General features: G+C 54.1%; 3 protein-coding genes and 3 non-coding genes across 9 annotated transcripts; 4 read left to right on the forward strand and 2 right to left on the reverse strand.

The window, feature by feature from the left end:
• Positions 1–2,515: 2,515 nt before the first annotated feature.
• RAB34 (RAB34, member RAS oncogene family) lies at positions 2,516–10,302 on the reverse strand. Of its 4 annotated transcripts, none has more exons than XM_074189065.1 (11): positions 10,148–10,302; positions 9,030–9,105; positions 8,588–8,679; positions 6,614–6,682; positions 6,328–6,429; positions 5,615–5,679; positions 5,416–5,467; positions 5,171–5,252; positions 4,990–5,080; positions 4,551–4,658; positions 2,516–4,352 (listed from the first exon to the last, which is right to left on the reverse strand). In XM_074189065.1, exons 2-11 carry the CDS (start codon positions 9,081–9,083, stop codon positions 4,285–4,287), a joined length of 783 nt encoding a protein of 260 aa, XP_074045166.1. In that variant the 5' UTR covers positions 9,084–9,105; positions 10,148–10,302; the 3' UTR covers positions 2,516–4,284. The 4 variants fall into 4 exon arrangements, with proteins under 4 accessions (XP_074045166.1, XP_074045165.1, XP_074045164.1 ...); XM_074189064.1 differs by lacking the exon at positions 10,148–10,302 and adding an exon at positions 10,010–10,098; XM_074189063.1 differs by lacking the exon at positions 10,148–10,302 and adding an exon at positions 10,010–10,069 and having other exon boundaries at positions 9,030–9,134.
• A 1,345-nt stretch (positions 10,303–11,647) lies between these two features.
• On the forward strand, positions 11,648–13,918 carry RPL23A (ribosomal protein L23a). The gene is made up of 5 exons (XM_074189068.1): positions 11,648–11,769; positions 12,260–12,443; positions 12,981–13,157; positions 13,594–13,663; positions 13,854–13,918. The coding sequence occupies exons 1-5, from the start codon at positions 11,745–11,747 to the stop codon at positions 13,866–13,868; spliced, it is 471 nt and encodes a 156-aa protein (XP_074045169.1). The 5' UTR covers positions 11,648–11,744; the 3' UTR covers positions 13,869–13,918.
• Positions 12,754–12,825, forward strand: LOC141490313 (small nucleolar RNA Z17). The gene has a single exon (XR_012469153.1). It is a non-coding gene; the product is annotated as a small nucleolar RNA Z17 (small nucleolar RNA).
• LOC141490309 (small nucleolar RNA SNORD42) lies at positions 13,451–13,516 on the forward strand. The gene has a single exon (XR_012469149.1). It is a non-coding gene; the product is annotated as a small nucleolar RNA SNORD42 (small nucleolar RNA).
• LOC141490314 (small nucleolar RNA Z17) lies at positions 13,708–13,784 on the forward strand. Its single transcript, XR_012469154.1, has one exon. It is a non-coding gene; the product is annotated as a small nucleolar RNA Z17 (small nucleolar RNA).
• A 440-nt stretch (positions 13,919–14,358) lies between the features above and the next one.
• TLCD1 (TLC domain containing 1) lies at positions 14,359–16,031 on the reverse strand. The gene is made up of 4 exons (XM_074189067.1): positions 15,835–16,031; positions 15,673–15,755; positions 15,507–15,589; positions 14,359–15,039 (listed from the first exon to the last, which is right to left on the reverse strand). The coding sequence occupies exons 1-4, from the start codon at positions 16,029–16,031 to the stop codon at positions 14,656–14,658; spliced, it is 747 nt and encodes a 248-aa protein (XP_074045168.1). The 3' UTR covers positions 14,359–14,655.

Consider the following 16,031-nt stretch of genomic DNA (forward strand, 5'->3'; position numbering starts at 1 on the left):
GTTCTGAATCTCCAAAGCAAGTCTCTCCTTCCCCTGCAGCCTTATACAGCCACCCAAGGCCTCTGGGTGGCCTGATCTTCCTGGGGAGGGGCTAGGGCCTCCAGCCTCCCCCTCCCCTCCTCCCTCTTTTTCCCTTTCACACACCCCCTTCTCTCCCTTTTCTTTCAACCCCTTTTCCACCCACCTCCAGTTCCTTGCCCCTTCCTCCCACCTCACCCCTTTCTCTCTTCTTTGTCTGCCTTTCCCCTCCCCTTTCCCTCCTCCTTTTAGTTTCCCCCTTCATCTCCTTTCCTTTTCTCCCTAGCTCCTCTCCTCTATGTTGCCTTTCTCCCCAAAGCTTCAAATTCCTCTGGTTCTATCGACCCCAGTATCTCCTCTGCCAACACAGCTTAGCCCCAGAGACCATTGCCCATCTCTCTCCTTCATGCTAATCCTTGGGAACGGGCCAAGTTTGGGAGGATGATCTTCAGTAAGAAAGTAGTTTGGCAATGTTCAATGGCCTGATGAATGAAGTTTCAGCATCACCCTGGCCCAGGTTGGGACCCAGTCCTTTCTCCCACTAGTTCACACCTGTGTTGGCTGGAGGCACTCTGTAATCTGGGAGGCCCATCTGCTCTCCTCTGCTCCCTCTCTGGGCCAGGGTAAGAAGACACCATCATTTCTCTCCTCCAGAGTTCCAAAGCCTCTGGCCATAGGATGCATCTTAATTTTCTCCTCCTGATCCTTATCAAACTCTGGGAAGACTAGAAGGAGTTAACTACTACCACCCCCTAATCTGGGCAGTCAGGCTGCCAGTTACCTCTGACCCCCTCCTTCAAAGAGTGAGAAGGGGGTGGGTCCTGCCTGGTTGCCATGGCAGCCTGGGATGGGGTGATGTTGCCCTGCCAGCCCTCTCCAAACAAGCCATTGAGCTGGTGCTTCTTTCCAGTCTCCCCTCCCCAGGGGAGCTGAGAAGGGAGGAGGAGCTGGTGGAGAAACCTCATTCACACCACCAGCCAAGAGAATTAGCTAAGTAGCTATAAAGAACCTGAGGGGAGAAAAGGGGGGGGGTGACAGGGGAGAGAGAAAAGACTCTCCTCTCCTTTCCACCAATCACCCCTTGACATCTCAAGCCTTCCTTCCACCACACCTTGCCCAGGGAAGAGTCACATCCCTCCCATTTCTGGGACACACACACACACACCAGATTAACCTCCTTGGATTCCAACACTTGGATGGAGTTCCAACATCACAGATCTGACCTTGCCCTTCTCTTTCCCATGAACCTTTACTTGGTTCATTGATAGTCATAAAACCAAAGCCTGGGTAGAAAGGAGAGCCAAGTTCATGGTCTTCCTGAATAGAAGATGCACTCAATGCCAGAAAGAGAAGGGTCCCCTCCACATAGCTTTGATTAGGGGATCCCTGGCCAAAGAAGCCCTGTCCTGCTTTGTGTGATAGCATTACAAATTGTAAGAGAAGGTGTATATGTTTCGTTATTCACCTCTAGAAATGCTCACAGAGGCTGAAAAAGAGATCTGTCTCTTGCTCCTTTATAGACTAATTTCATTAAGTGGATTGGGATATCTAGGTCCCCATCAGTGGGGGGGGGGGCATGGGGAGAAGGTAAGAAAATTGATCTTGGCTCTAGGTCCAAACCCACAGGGCTGAGAGATCAGTCCGGTGCCCAGAGTCATTGCCCACTGCCAAGGGTTCCCCACTCCCACATCCCCAGCACAGACAGTAGGTGGCCCTTAAGTTTGAGGCAACAAGGATCTATTAAGCACCTTCAGTTTGCAAAGTACCACGGGATCCTGCAACCCACTCTCAAGAAACAAATCTAAGAAGGGCAGAAAGTATAAACAAAGGGCAGTGAAGTATGCAGGGTTGAGCAAGGCAAGGCCACCATGAGAAATCTGAGAAATGACTTCCACCTGGTTGATAGGGGTGGTGGAGGATGGGGAATGGGTTCCACGGAGGAGGTGGAACTAGAAACAGGCCTGGGGGGGGGGGTGCTTCCACAGACAGGTGGAAAGCAAATGTAACAGTAAGATGACTGAGGAGGCAAAAAGGGAAAAGAGAAGCATAGTTCAGCTAAAAATAAGTCAGTTGAAAACAGATGGGGGGGTACCTTAGTTGAAACTATGGACACTTAACCCCATTTGCCTTGCAAAAACCTAAAAAAAAAAAGTGAAGAGACTATGGAGAAGGAATAGACTGGAAACAAGACCACCAGTTAGGCTGCTGAACAATTAGCAACCCAGAATGATAATATTGTGTATATTGGGATGGATGAATGGAAGGAAGGGTCAGCAGATTGGGTAATTTATGGAGTGTTGGGTATAACGACAATTATGTTAGAGGAAATGCAAAAAATAAGACTCAGGTTAGATACACATGAGAACTTTATAGATCCTACATAGAGAGGACAGGGATTTTTGAGGTCATTTGTAATAAGGAAGCCTTATACAGGAAGTGGCCTAGCCAGAATTCAAACCCAGATCCAGCATGATCACCATTTTATCAACAACTGCCATATTCATAAAGCCATTTTATTATGGGAGCAAAGGCTGGGAACAGACAAATGAAATGGGGTCTCTCAATGCAACGGAGATTATTGTACTGGAAGAAACTATAAATATGAAAAATTAAGAGAAACTTGGCTAGAGCTGTAGGAACTAGTGGAGAAAGAAGCAGAAAATTATAGAACAATACAATAAAATAAAATAAAAACACCCAGAGACATCAGACCTCAGATTAGCACAACAGCCATTCTTAACTCTGATTCTGGGAGACTGGCAATGAAATGTTTATAGCTCCCTTATTGTAGGCAGAGAGATGGTGGACTACAGGTGCAGAAGAGTGCTTACTCCATCAGACACAATCAAGGTGTCCATTTGAACTATATTTCACCAACGTCCTTTCAAAACAGGATGTTCTGGCCAATATCTCACCTAAGGAAGATCTTTATGTACCCGCTGAGCCAAGGCTTCTATAAATCCTACACAAATACTTGGGTGATAGGGAGGAATTGAACTATGGGAAGGAGCTAGGGTCAAATGAAGACAAGGAGGCTGAGTCTGGGACTAGACATGGTGGAGAAACTTCTGTGCTGGGGGGTCAGGGGGACTGGATCTAGTTTACCTTTTCCACTGATGTCCTTGGTTAAGTCATTTCTCCTCTGAACCTGTTTCTTCCCCTATATAATAAGGTCGGGGGTGGGGAGACAGATTAGTCTCTAGCTCTGAGATTCTGAAGTCAGTCGGGCAACTAGAGAACTAAGTTTTCCCAAGGTCTGGTCAACCTCTGCTTTTGGGGCTGGGGGGAGGGATGGGTAAACTATTAAGGTTGGAAAGCTATGGACCCCAAATCGTCTTACATAATCTATGACCCTAGCAACCTGCACTAGGGATTATCCCTTGGTAGTTGAAGGGGAGCTAGGGTCACAGATTTGGGTTGGATGGGACCTAAATCCATGACCCTATCTCCAAAATAATATCCGGCTAAACAAACACCCGATAAACTCTCCCAAGAGAACAAGACTTCACCTATTATTCTTCAGAGGATAATTTTTGAAAGCATGGAGAGAGCAAAGCATAACCCAAAGGAATAACTCCCTAATGGTGGGGTTTCAGGCATCAGTAATGGATTTGGAGAAGATACTCTCATTCAGGGATTAATATCTGGGGTCCCTTGGAACACCCCTTATGGACGGCTGCCTGTTGCACCCTAGGGGATGCCAGTTTGACATCTAGAACAGCTGCTCCCCCTCCACCACCCACCACCCCACTCCAATCAGCATTGTTAGTGCTAACCAGACTGCCCTTGGAGACTGCCTGCTCAGAATGCCCTCATTGCCAAGGTCATGGAGCATTCCCTTCAAGGCTACATTTGCCCAATGACCTTCCCCAGCTCCCTCCTATCTAGTCCCAATAACGAGCCAAGTGAGCTTATCTCTCAGATGCCCCCTCCCCCAAGGCATCCAATACAATACTAAGGCACAGTGTGATGGGGCAAGGGAGCAGCAGGTGGGTGCCCATGCCCACAGTGCCCAACAGCTGGCAGGGAAAAGCTCAAGGGATCCTCCAGTCCCTTTTCTGTCCTGTTATGCCAGTCACAACCCTAAACTCCCCACGGAGCCCCTAAAAGAGAGAGATCCAATCTTTGGTGTGGTATCTGGAGGAGGAAGGGCATGGGCTGCCCTTATAAGAAGAGTTCTTTGGTCTAGAAAAATAATTCAGTGCAAATGTTCCATGGGGAGAGGCACAGCTCCATGGGCAGTGCTAGGATCTGGGGATGGCACGCTCACTGGCAGCATTTGGGTCTCTTCTTGCTGGTCGTCAGGTAGAGGTTGCTGTCATTGCTGTTGATTCCTAAGTGAGGAGATGGGAATGAGATCTAATAAGCCAGAGTGTAGAAGGACTCCATCTTCCACCTCCCCTCTCACCCAGTGGGCATTTTCCTTTAGTGATACCACCTCTAAGACTTTATCCCCAGATCATTGGTACACTCCATCATGCTCCAAAATACTAAAGCCTGTTAATAAAGCAGGGAGTGTCAAAGACACTTACTGATGATGTCGCCTATACGCCGGGCATTCGTCTTCTCTAGTTCTGCCAGCACGTTGGCCTCAAATGTTAGTGCTGCTACCCGGAAGAAGAACTCACGCACATTCTCACCTGGCAGGTGGAGCAATAACTCAGAAGTGGACATTAGAGTGCCAGATAGAACAGAAACCATAGAGTGGGCAGATATCCAGGGGATTGGGTGCAAGTGCTGATGCAGGTGGGCAGCAAGGGCAAGAAGATACAGGAAGGCTCAGGGAGCATGCAGCTGGACATCCAGGGAGGAGGATGGGCTGATAACAGGGGGACCCAAGTCCCCTAGGGCAGGCTTTGGGTGGAACTCATCATGGCAAGGTGGGCAAGGAGGCAAATGAGCTCTACAGGAAAGAGACGGGATGAAGGGGGAAATCAGAGACCAAGGCAAACAGAGTTACCCACAGCTCACCTGTGAGAGATGAGACAGCCCAGTACTCAGCCTTCATTTCCTGGGCCACCTTGATAGCGTCCTTCTCCATCAACACATACTGAGCTGGAGTCTAGCAAGAGAAGATTGCCAAGACTCGGGCCCAAGATCCTCACCCGCTGGGCTCTGGCATCCTGAATCTGAGCCTTTATGTCATACTCACACTTAAGTCCTTCTTGGAGCCCACGAGGAACAGAAGCACATTGGAGGGGTCATTCTCCTTCAGTGCATCAGCCAGCCACTGTCTGGTGCCAGGAAAGAAGAGGTGAGACTTCTCTACCCATTCCTGCCAATGCCTCTCCCCCTCCCCTCCCCACCTTGTCTTTGACTCTCATTCCTTCCCTACCCCCTAAGTACCCCCACATCCTATCCAACCCCTCCTGACCACCCTTCCCCACAACACTGTACTTGGTGTGTTCCAGGGAAGCCACATCATTCAGATTGAACACAATTATGATGGCTGGAAGAGGAAGATAAATGGATTCAGTGAAAAAAAAAGGTAGGGAGGACTCTCTGTTCCTCTCCCTGGGTCCTTCCTATTCAGGCTCCCTGGTCCCTCCACTCCTCCCCCCCCCCCCCAGTATCTTTGAGCACTTGTTCCCCTCACCTTGGGCTCCACGGTAGTAAGTAGAGGCAATGCATTTGAATCTCTCCTGCCCAGCAGTGTCCCAGCTAAGAGAAAGGATGCTGAATGGGTCTGCGGCCCAGACCATTAAGGGCAGAGGAAGAGAGTTCAGGATATCAGGACAAAGGGAGATTTATATGGGGCCCTAGGCAAGAGAGAGAGAGAGAGAGAGAGAGAGAGAGAGAGAGAGAGAGAGAGAGAGATACAGAGGATGCAGAGATAGAGGGATCAAGGGCTAGAGAAGTGGGTCCAGAGCTGTGGCCAAAGGAAGGGGAGTAAATGAGACAAGGAGGCTGGAGGACAATCAGACCAGGTGACACAGACATTGGGATGTGGGCATCAGGACACCAAAAGGCACAGGAGAAAGGAGATTGAGCCATAGGAATAAAGACACAGGTCAATGGACTCTTTAGTTATGGGAATGAGGAGGGAGTGCAATGAAGTGTGGATGGTGGGTGGTAGGTGGAATGAGGAAATCTGAATGGGTTGTTAGGGCATCAGTAGATGAGAGGAGAGCATCAGGAGCATGGCAGTGGGTGTAGGCCGGAGGGGGCATGAAGAGGGAGAGATCAAGCACTAGGGTGCTGGATGTCCTCTAGGGTCACTTCCAACTCTAAGTGTTTGGTCTATGATAATTCTGATGAGGACAAAGTGAGCTCCTGGGAAAGGGGCCAGAGAGGGCAGAAAGCACTCACAGCTGTAGGCTGAAGGGGACTCCCAGCACCTCAAACCTCTCCATCTCGAAGTCCACCCCAATAGTAGCCTTGTAATTCTTGTCAAAAGTGTCTTTGCAAAACCTGCAAGGAAGAAGAGAAAAGTTGGGGAAGTGACATCTTGCCTGGACTGCAGCCCACCAACTTTGTGTGTCTCTCTCTCTCTCTCTCTCTCTCTCTCTCTCTCTCTCTCTCTCTCTCTCTCTCTCTCTCTCATATAACCTGTCCACCCATTCTTATTTCTCCACAGCTTCCCCTTATTTCTCACCTGTTAATGAGGCAGGTCTTCCCCACAGATAGGTCCCCTACAACAATGACCTTGGAGATCTTAAACCTACTGAGAGGAAGAAGGTGGTTAGCACCATCCACTACTCCCTGTTCTTCCAGAAGCAATCTTGTCTACTCCGGTTCCTAAAGAGGGGAGGGAAGGGGTCATAGGAAAGAAGGAATTTCTGGAGGAAGTCCAAGACAAGCATATCATGGATGCCAGGCCTCCCAAGTCTCCCTGTCCAGGCTGGGGTGAGGGTTGGGGAGGAGTCTATCCCATAGACCTGAGAAGGAACCATCCAGCACCACAAATTGTGAAGTGGGTGGATTGACCTGTTCTTATTCCTCCCCCCACAATAATAATCCTTGAAGTGACACAGTTAAGGGATAGAGTTTCAGGACCACAGTCCTTTTCTGGGATTGTTCACCCTCTTCCCCAGTAAGCCTGTAGATAAAGTCATTTCCCAGCCAGAGAGGTCATTTTTGTGAGAAATTAAAATGATTTAACCTACAGTGTCTTCATTTGTCATATATATGAATATGTATATATTTTTCTGCAGGAAACATGTCTATGTGTAATGATTTGTATATGTGGTGTTATGGTTGTAGGATCTCTCTACAAATATCCTAGGAATAATTTTAAGATGGTAACTCCCAGGGATTCAATGATCATTTCTATGCAGATGAATCTCAGATCTAGTTTTCCAGCCCTAACCTCTTTCTTGACCTCCATTCTCCCATCCTTAATTCTCTATTGGATATCTCAAATTGGCATCTTACACTTTCCATGTCCCAAACTGAACTCATCTTTCCCCTAACATCTCTATTATTGTATAGGACAATACTATCCTCTCTGTTAAAGAGAGGTGTCATCTTCAACATCTCTTCTCTCTCATCTGCCCATATCCAATCAGATGTCAGTTCTATTCTTCCTTCATAACATCTCCTGCATAGAAATATGCCCTGACACTACCCCTGTCATCCAAGCACTCATCACCTCACATCTGAACTCTTGCAAAGGTCTGTTGATTGGTCTCCCTGCCTCCAATCTCTCCCTACTCCAGCCCATCTGCCACAACTCTCAAAATGATCTTCCCAAAGGGCAGGTTTGAACATGTCACTCCTCCATTCCAAAAACTCCAGTGGCTCCCTATCACCTACAGTATGGGCTGCCCAACCTTTCTTTTAAATTTTTTTTTATTGAAACAATACACAATATATTTTGATTTGTCAGTGAGAGCTCTGTGGTAGCTCAGCTTCGTTTACTAAAGCATTTAGTAAACTCACAGGGGGCGGCTGCATGAAATTGCACTGCAGGTCAAATTTTGGACAGCCCTGATTCACAGAATCAAATACCAAATCCTCTGAGTGGCTTGTAAAGGTTTTTATAGCTAGCCCCCTCGTATTCCATCCCCCCCATTCCTTCCACCCCAATCCCACTCCCACAAACACATTCTCTGTGATCCAGTGACACAGTGAGCTACTCACAGTGGCTGTTCCCCACACAGGACTCTCCTATGTCCCTGAGCTGACCATTGTCATTGGTTGTCCCACATATCCAGAACTTTTTTCCTCATCTCTGCCTTCTGGCCTCTCAGGCTTCCCAGTCCCAGCATTACTAATCTTATTTGATCCTCACAGCCACTGGGAGAATTGGTGCTATTGTTATCTCATTTTGCAGTTAAGGAAACTGAGGGGGAGAGATTAAGTGACTTGTCCAAGGGCACCAAGCTAATCAATGTCTGAGGCTAGATTTGAACTTGAGGATTGTCCTGACTCCAGATACAGGGCTTTATACCTGATGTTGGATGTTCAATGTTTTTCTTTGGTTCACTCTAAGCCTGTTTCATCCCTTTTTGAATCACCACTGTCCTCAGGCCCACCCCTTAGCCCTATGTTCACTCCCACTATTGTGTTCATCCTTCCTTGGCCCTGTGAGCATCCCTGACCACCACACTCAAAGTTCATCACTCACCCCACGGTGCCTGTCCTCTGTTCCTGACAGGCGCTGCTGACCCGAGGGTGGAAGGCTCTACTGGAGTGGAGGGCAGCTTCCTTCCTTAGGCACTGAAATGGGTGCAGGGGGAGGGGAGGGAGAGAAGCAGCTAGGAGGAGACTACACCCTCCTCACCCATGCTCAGGGGCTGGTCTGGACCACCCAGAAGCAGGCCAAGCAGCCAGAAGTGAGCCACCTGGGCAGGCTGGCTGGTACCTGAGCTCCAGAGGCAGCCCCACCCAAAAGACAGGCTGGGGAACCTAGGAGTGGTTGGCCTTTATTCCCTCCCCTCCCACACATCCACTGCAGTGGAGAGCAGGGAAGCAGGAGCTCTGTCCACTGGGCCTGACCACAGAACATTCAACCTGGGTCCCAACCAAGCCAAGAGGGGCGGTGACAGAGTGGCGCCTCGGGTACCTACCTGGGGCAGCTCAGACAGGACCCGGTCCCTGCGCACTGGAGCCAGGATGTTCATCCTCTCTCCTCTGAATTACCTCCTAGAGATGGGGGAGGGGAGGTTTGGAACCTGAGTGGTGGGAGAGGGATCAGGAGAGGCAGCACCTTGGATCTCACCCCAGTGACAAGTCCCTGGTTCAATGCCCACTCATTTCTGGCCCACAGGTAATCTCACTCCTGGGGGGTAAGGAGTGCCAAGATAGCGATACCCTGGGAGCTGGGGGAGAACCTCCCCCCCATCCAAATCGAATCCACCCTAGCGGGGACTTGGGGAAGACCCTCCCAAGGCGAGGATGGCAGGGACTGCACTGTCACATGGTGACTTGGAGGAGAGGGTAAGCTTCTGGGGGGCAGGGCCCGTCCAGTGCCATGGCAGCGCCATGGCAGCCGTGTCTGTGGAGGCTGGGAATGCCGAGGGAACAAACGCTCTAAACTCTGGGATGAGGGGGAGTCCCTCGGGCACCCCAGGGCTCTGAAGAATCCGGGGGAGCGGCCCTCCCGGCCCGGGCGGCCGAGAGGGAGGGCACAAAGGCAGGGCGGACGATCCTAGTTCCCACTGGAAGGGGTTTGAGAAGCCCAATTCCTTCCATTTTGTAGAGGCGGAAAGCCGGGGGAGGGGGGGACCGGGCCCGTTAGGTGATCTGGCTCAGGCCACGCAGGTAAGCGTCGGAGTCGGGGCTCGAAGCCGCCATCCCCGGCTCCCCACCCCCGGGCTCTCTTTCCTGAGCAGCTCGGCCCGCTGCTCCCCGTCCCCGCGGGGCTCCACGTGTAACCCGATCCCCGGAAATTCCAGGATGGGAGCGTGGCCCCCACCCCGCCCCCATCCTCACCCCTCCTCTACCCGATTCTCCCGCTGCTCCCCCCTGGCGCCCCCCGCCCATCTGCCTGGACTCGGTCCCCCAAATAGCTGCGGGCGGCTCCCCAAGTGGATGGGGGGGACCTTACCTAGGGACCCAGAGAGCGCGGGGCTGCGGGCTAGGCCGGCCTGGGCGGCGAGGGAGAAACTTGTGGAGCGGGGGGAGGGGCGGGGAGGGGAGAGAGGGGGGCGCGGGGCCGAGGGGCGGCGCCTCTGCTCCGACTCACCCAGGCTGCCAGGGGGCTGGAGGGGGAGGAGGGGGAGACAGTCAGTCCGCTGATCCCGAAGCAGCGGGGATACAAAGTCAACAGCCTGGGGGTGTCTGTAATGTGTTCGCGCCTACGTGTCTGTGCGCGTGTTGGTGCACGCGTGGCCGTGGCCTTGCGTGTGCCCGCCCCGGGGCCCCCTCTCCACCCGTTAACCACGCGCCCCCCCTCCTCTCTTCACAGGATGACGTCTGGGAGGCCAGGGCACGGGAACTTTGGGGGGACTGGGGAGGACGCCCCCAACGCGGCTCCCTAGGGCCGAGGGCGGCCCCGAGTTTCTGCCTTCCCTCCCTGGTTCCGTGGCCCAGGAGGACTCGGCGGAGGCACGTAGGGGCACGGCCAGCCCCTGGGCTCCTCGTCTTTGGGGGGAGCTGGAGGTGCGGGTGCCCCCCTTCTGCATCCCGAGCCTCCTTCCCGGGGGCTGTCCAAGGCCCTCCCGGTCCTGGAGAGGGAGGAAACTGGGCGCAATCCAGGGCAACGCGGGGCGGGGGTCCACAGGGCTCAGCATGGGGCAGGGGATGTGGGGAGGAGCCGCGGGAGGAAACGGAGCGTTGCGCCGCGCTTCCCACCGTTTTCGGGGTGACGGACAAACTCGGAGGCTCTCGGGGCCACTCTTCCCCCCCACCCCCGGCTCCGCGGGGAGGGTCTCCACCCCCCCCCTCCGGCTCCGTGGGGAGGGTCTCCAGCTCTCGGCCTCCATTTCGCCTCCGATTTTGCTCGACGCCAGTAAATCCGTTCCCCTAGGGTCTTGGGCTGGGTCTGGCCACGTAGAGCCCCTGCCTTCCCTCGGGGCGGCATTCGCGCCCCGGCTTCCCCCGGGTCTGCCCCCCCGCTGCATCCTCCATCTCTGGTGTCACCCCTCATTCCGATCCGACATCTTCTAAGTTTCAGGCACGTCCATGAGAAGCTGGGCAAGAGCGGGCGAGGGCACAGAGCCTAGAGGGAGAATTCTGGGTGCGTCACTTCCACGGGGGGGGCTTTGGGATCCTCGGCGCTAAAGGCGCGGGGCCCGGAACCCGACCGCCCCCCGCAGAAGCCGGTCTTGGGGTGTCTAGCGCCTGCCACAGTGTAAAGCTTAATAAATGACGGGCGTGATTGACGGCTTGCTCCTAGAGACGGAGTGACCAGAAGAGTCTTTGCCCTCAAGGATCGAGGCTCAGACCCCGCTCGCAACTCCTATGCCCTCGGTCTCCCCGACTGCCGCCCCTCTACCCGCCTAGAAGAAGCAGAGAAGCAAAGCATCTCCGACGTGAGCTCTCCGGGAGACCCCAATCCGCCCACCACGTGTCTGCCACAAACTACGTTTCCCAGGATGCTTCGGGCTGGATGAGCGCATGCTCAATTTGTCCCTCCTCCTTCCGGGATTGAGGAGGAATTGGAACTACTAATCCCGAAAGGCCTTGCGTCGGCTTTTCCCTACTTCAGCCGTCCTCCCGCTTCCCTCAGTCTCGGACTCTTTCCCACAGTCCTTTACGGAGGCTTCAAGTCTCGCGAGGTGTGAGCGAGAGCGAGCGCTATAAGCCTGTGAGAAGCAGCGCGGAAGACCCTTTCCCCCAAGATGGCGCCGAAGGCCAAGAAGGAAGGTAGGTGGCCGGCCGTGCCCGGCGAGGGCCCGGGGCGGCGCCGGCGTCGGGGCCGGGGCCGGGCGGGCGGGCTCGGCGGGGGCCGGGGAAGCTGCGGCCGGCCGCGCCCGGGCCCGCCGCGGACACCGAGGCCCCGGCTCGGGCGGCCCACGTGGGCCGGGCCGGCGGGAGGAAGCGCGGCCCGTGGAGCCGCCCCCCGCCTGCCGCCGACCTCCCGGGGGGCCGGATCTGAGCCCCGGGCCCCCCGCGCCCAGCAGCTCCGATCGGGGCTTGGTTGGGCCTCGGACCACCCCGGGACTGGAGCCCAGACCCAGGGCCCCGACCCAAGGGGACGCGCTGCTCCTGCCAGTGATGCAACTCTACGGCCTTCCTGAGAGCCCTGATGTCTGCAAAGGAACCGCTGAGGCCAGCGGGCGGCCCCGGCCGGCCCGGACAGGCGCCCCGCACCCCGGGGCGGCCCCGCACTGACGCCCTTTTCTCTGTCCCCAAGCCGTCGCCCCCCCCAAGACAGAAGCCAAGGCCAAGGCCTTGAAGGCCAAGAAGGCGGTGTTGAAGGGCGTCCACAGCCACAAGAAGAAGAAGATCCGAACCTCGCCCACCTTCCGGAGACCCAAGACGCTGAGGCTTCGCAGGCAGCCAAAATACCCGCGGAAAAGTGCCCCCCGGAGAAACAAGTGGGCCACTGGGGAGCCCTAGGAGGGTGGGGGGAGAGCTGGGGCTCCTGGGCGGGGGGACAGCAGGGCCCCGAGGCCGCTGGGCAGCCTCAGGGCAGCCCGCTGGGGTCCCGGCTTCAGGCATATTCCATTGTCTTAGGTAACTCAGGAGCCAGACTGATGGAGTCGGGGCTCTCCCCACACATTGAAGTCAGTTTACAAGATACTGTTGTCTTTTCCACAGCAGCTTGTACAGTGAATCAATCTGAATGGAAAGGAGCCTCCCAAGTGGGGCTGAGGTTCCTCCTCAGGACAAGTTCTCAGCTTTCAGGGTGTAGATGATGATATCTATAGCGACCAAAGTCTGAGTAAAGTGATTGGTATCCTCAGTGTCTGATGCACCCTGCCTCCCCTGAAGCAAGCTACCCCAGTTGATATGGATCTTTTTGTACACAAAGAAATAGTATTTCCTTTTGCTTAGTTGATTTAAGGAGTCCCCTGTGCTCCTGATTTTAGGAGCCTTGTTATCTCCATGTGCTGCCTATTTTCCTTCCCTAGGCTTGATCACTATGCCATCATTAAGTTCCCTCTGACCACGGAGTCTGCTATGAAAAAGATTGAGGATAACAACACCCTGGTCTTCATCGTGGACGTCAAGGCCAACAAACACCAAATCAAGCAGGCCGTAAAGAAGCTGTATGACATTGATGTGGCCAAGGTCAACACACTGATACGGTGAGCTCAGAATTGCCAGCAGTAAGGGAACTCTTTTTTCTATAAGATACCAAAGGGAAAATGGGTGGGCCCTAAAATTTGATCCTAACATCTTAATGCCTCCAAAAAGTTCCAGGGTATGGGGGGGGGTTCCTATCTTCACCCTTGGGATTTCAATATTGCATAATGTTGGGTGGAATAATGAGGAAATTCTCAAGTAAGAAAGGAAAGGCAAATGATCCTATTGGGCACTAAAAACAGGTTACCATTATTCCCATTTTTGAGACTTCTTTTGAACCCTGTTTCCAATATTCATGCAAATGATGGAAAATATCATTTTACAGAGAAAAATGATGCTAACAAAGGAACCACTGATGCATGAGATACAGGCAGAAAGAAAGGGGAGAGGGGGACAGACTCAGGGAGAGAGGTGCTAAGGTCCCTTTTTCTGTCCTAGGCCTGATGGAGAGAAGAAGGCCTACGTCCGGCTTGCCCCAGACTATGATGCTTTAGATGTTGCCAATAAGGTGAGTCTTAAAGGCCCCATCCCCACCTCATTCACTCCTCCTCCGGTGCAGTGATGAAATCAGAATGAGTGACCAAAGCCTGAGCTTGGTGATGAATTTGAAGAGATTGGCTGATTGCACCCAACAGGCCTGGGATGGGGCTGCCTGACCTGGGAGGTTCTTAGTTACACTATTTCACTTTGCTTTTCAGATTGGAATCATCTAAACTGTCCAGCTGCCCTGATTCTTCACCCACAATAAAAAAGTTTTCCAGGATGTTTGTACTTGTCATCTCTCTGAAGGGGGGGTGTATGTCTAGCTTGCTTCCCATTTGGTTGCCCGGGTGTGGGTCAGGGCTTGCCTTTTGTGACAGGTTAACTACCTGGACCACTTCCTCACTGGCTACAATCATACTTCCTGCAGAAATTGGTGGCCCTGTCCCTTCAAGCCAAAGCCATTGTACTTAAGGTTGCTTAAACAGTGCCCTCTCTGTGCCTGACTGATTGCTCCCAGGAGGGTAATGGTGGGAGGAGGGAAGAACCACAGCTCCTCTCCAATCCAGAGGGAGGAAGAAAAGCAGGAGAGCCCTGGGCCCTGAGCCAAGGGAGGAGGGGAGAGGCCTGCTTCAGCCTCCCAGGCCCTAGAGAAGTCTGCGCCTTGAAATCTGGAGGGCCTCTAGCTCCAGGATTATGGGAGAGAAATCATGACCCTGAAGAGTCAGTACAAAGTTAACTTTATTTTCCCAAGGAAGAAAGTATGGCTATTGACCTAGCTCCCTAGCAGTAAGCTGCAAATAGCATAGTAGTAAAATCTGTATTCCTTGTATGGGTTGTTAGGAGTATCTGCAGGTGGGCTGCTGAGCATTGTTACAGGAACCTTGTTTCTGACAGGGAGTCTTTCCCAACCTAACACACCCAGCATTAAGACAATTATTGGCTTCCGAAAAAGGATTTCCAGATAGTGTGCTCTTTGTTTTTAAAGCTTCTTCGAAGGTACAAGTCCCCAAACTGGACTTATTCAGTCAGAAACTTGTCTTTGTTAGGCCGAAGGGAAGCTCTCTCTGGGCAGAAGTCTGAGCGCAGGAGGCGTGAGAAGTAGATGAGAATCATCAGGTCCAGCATGAGCAGGATGCTGAGTAGGAAGGCACCTTGTGTCATCTGCCCCCAGTACTGGAGGAAAAAGCTGGTGAGGTAGGCCTGCGGGGCCAGGCGGAAGAAGAAGTACATGACCAAGTTGATGTACTTGTTGACTCGGTAGAAAAGGCCGCCTTGGTTGTCGCTGAGCTTCATCATCATCCTCATGGTAAGGAAGATGTTGCTGACTTCCACGAAGAGGGTCAGCACCCCGCCGGCCACAAAGCTGCCCTTGAAGATGCCCGAGACGAAGGCGGAGATGGCCTAGAGCAGGAAAGACAATTCTGGGAAGTTTTACATTTTAAGTTCAGGTGGGACAAAAGGTGGAAGGCTCTTGATCTAAAGAGGGAGGGGGCTTCAGCTGCCTATTTTTTAAATTTTATTTAAGGCCGTGGGAATCGGCGACTTGCCAGGCAATTGTTAAGTGCCTGAGGCTGGATTGGAACTGAGGTCCTCCTGACTCCAGGGCCAGGGATCTTCCCCAGAAAGTGTGTGTATAGATTGGGATTTGTTCACCTCGTTTCTGGAGAGCTCGTTTCCTGTGGAGTCCTGATTGTCTATGATGGAAAATAACCCGGGCCTTGCCCACGCCGTGCCCTCGGGGCCGGTGGGCAGGGCCCCTCCCAGGCAGGGGGAGCCGGCAGGCCCAGTCGGACGGGAGGGCGCCTCCCGGGGGCGCGGGTGCTCCCCTAACCGGCCAGTCCGGCTCCCGGGGAGGGGGCCTCACTCACCAGCACGTGGTGCACCAGGTACTCCCAGGAGGCCCGGCTCTGCCCGCTCAGCACGATGTCCGCCGAGTCGTGGAGGAAGTAGCCTGGGCAGCGGAGAGCCGGGTGAGGGCGGCGGGCACGGCCGCGCCCCGCGCCCCGCCGCCCCGGCCCGCCCCGCCGCACCCACCTGTGGACAGGCAGACGAGCAGGTAGCCGGACGGGGACGAGGCGGTCTCCACCTCCACCAGCATCTCGGGGCTCTGCCACACGCTGCGGGGGGAGGGGCTCTGGGAATCCCGCACCGCCGCCCCCCCGCGGCCCGCCCCCCGCCCCCCGCGCCCCCACTCACCACAGCAGCGCCCACAGGCCGGACAGCACCGAGTGGGCCAGCGACACCAGCAGGTTGTGCCAGCGCCAGGTGCGCAGCGGGTGGCCCCGCACGTGGGCCGGCAGCGGCAGGCGGCGCAGCAGCAGCAGCGCGGCCCGGAAGCCCAGCGTGGCGCCCAGCAGCAGCGGCAGCGGCGCGGGCGGCGGCGGCGCGGGCAT

This window comes from Macrotis lagotis, chromosome 5 (genome assembly GCF_037893015.1).
Source record: "Macrotis lagotis isolate mMagLag1 chromosome 5, bilby.v1.9.chrom.fasta, whole genome shotgun sequence".
In the NCBI taxonomy this organism is placed as follows: Eukaryota; Metazoa; Chordata; class Mammalia; order Peramelemorphia; family Peramelidae; genus Macrotis; species Macrotis lagotis.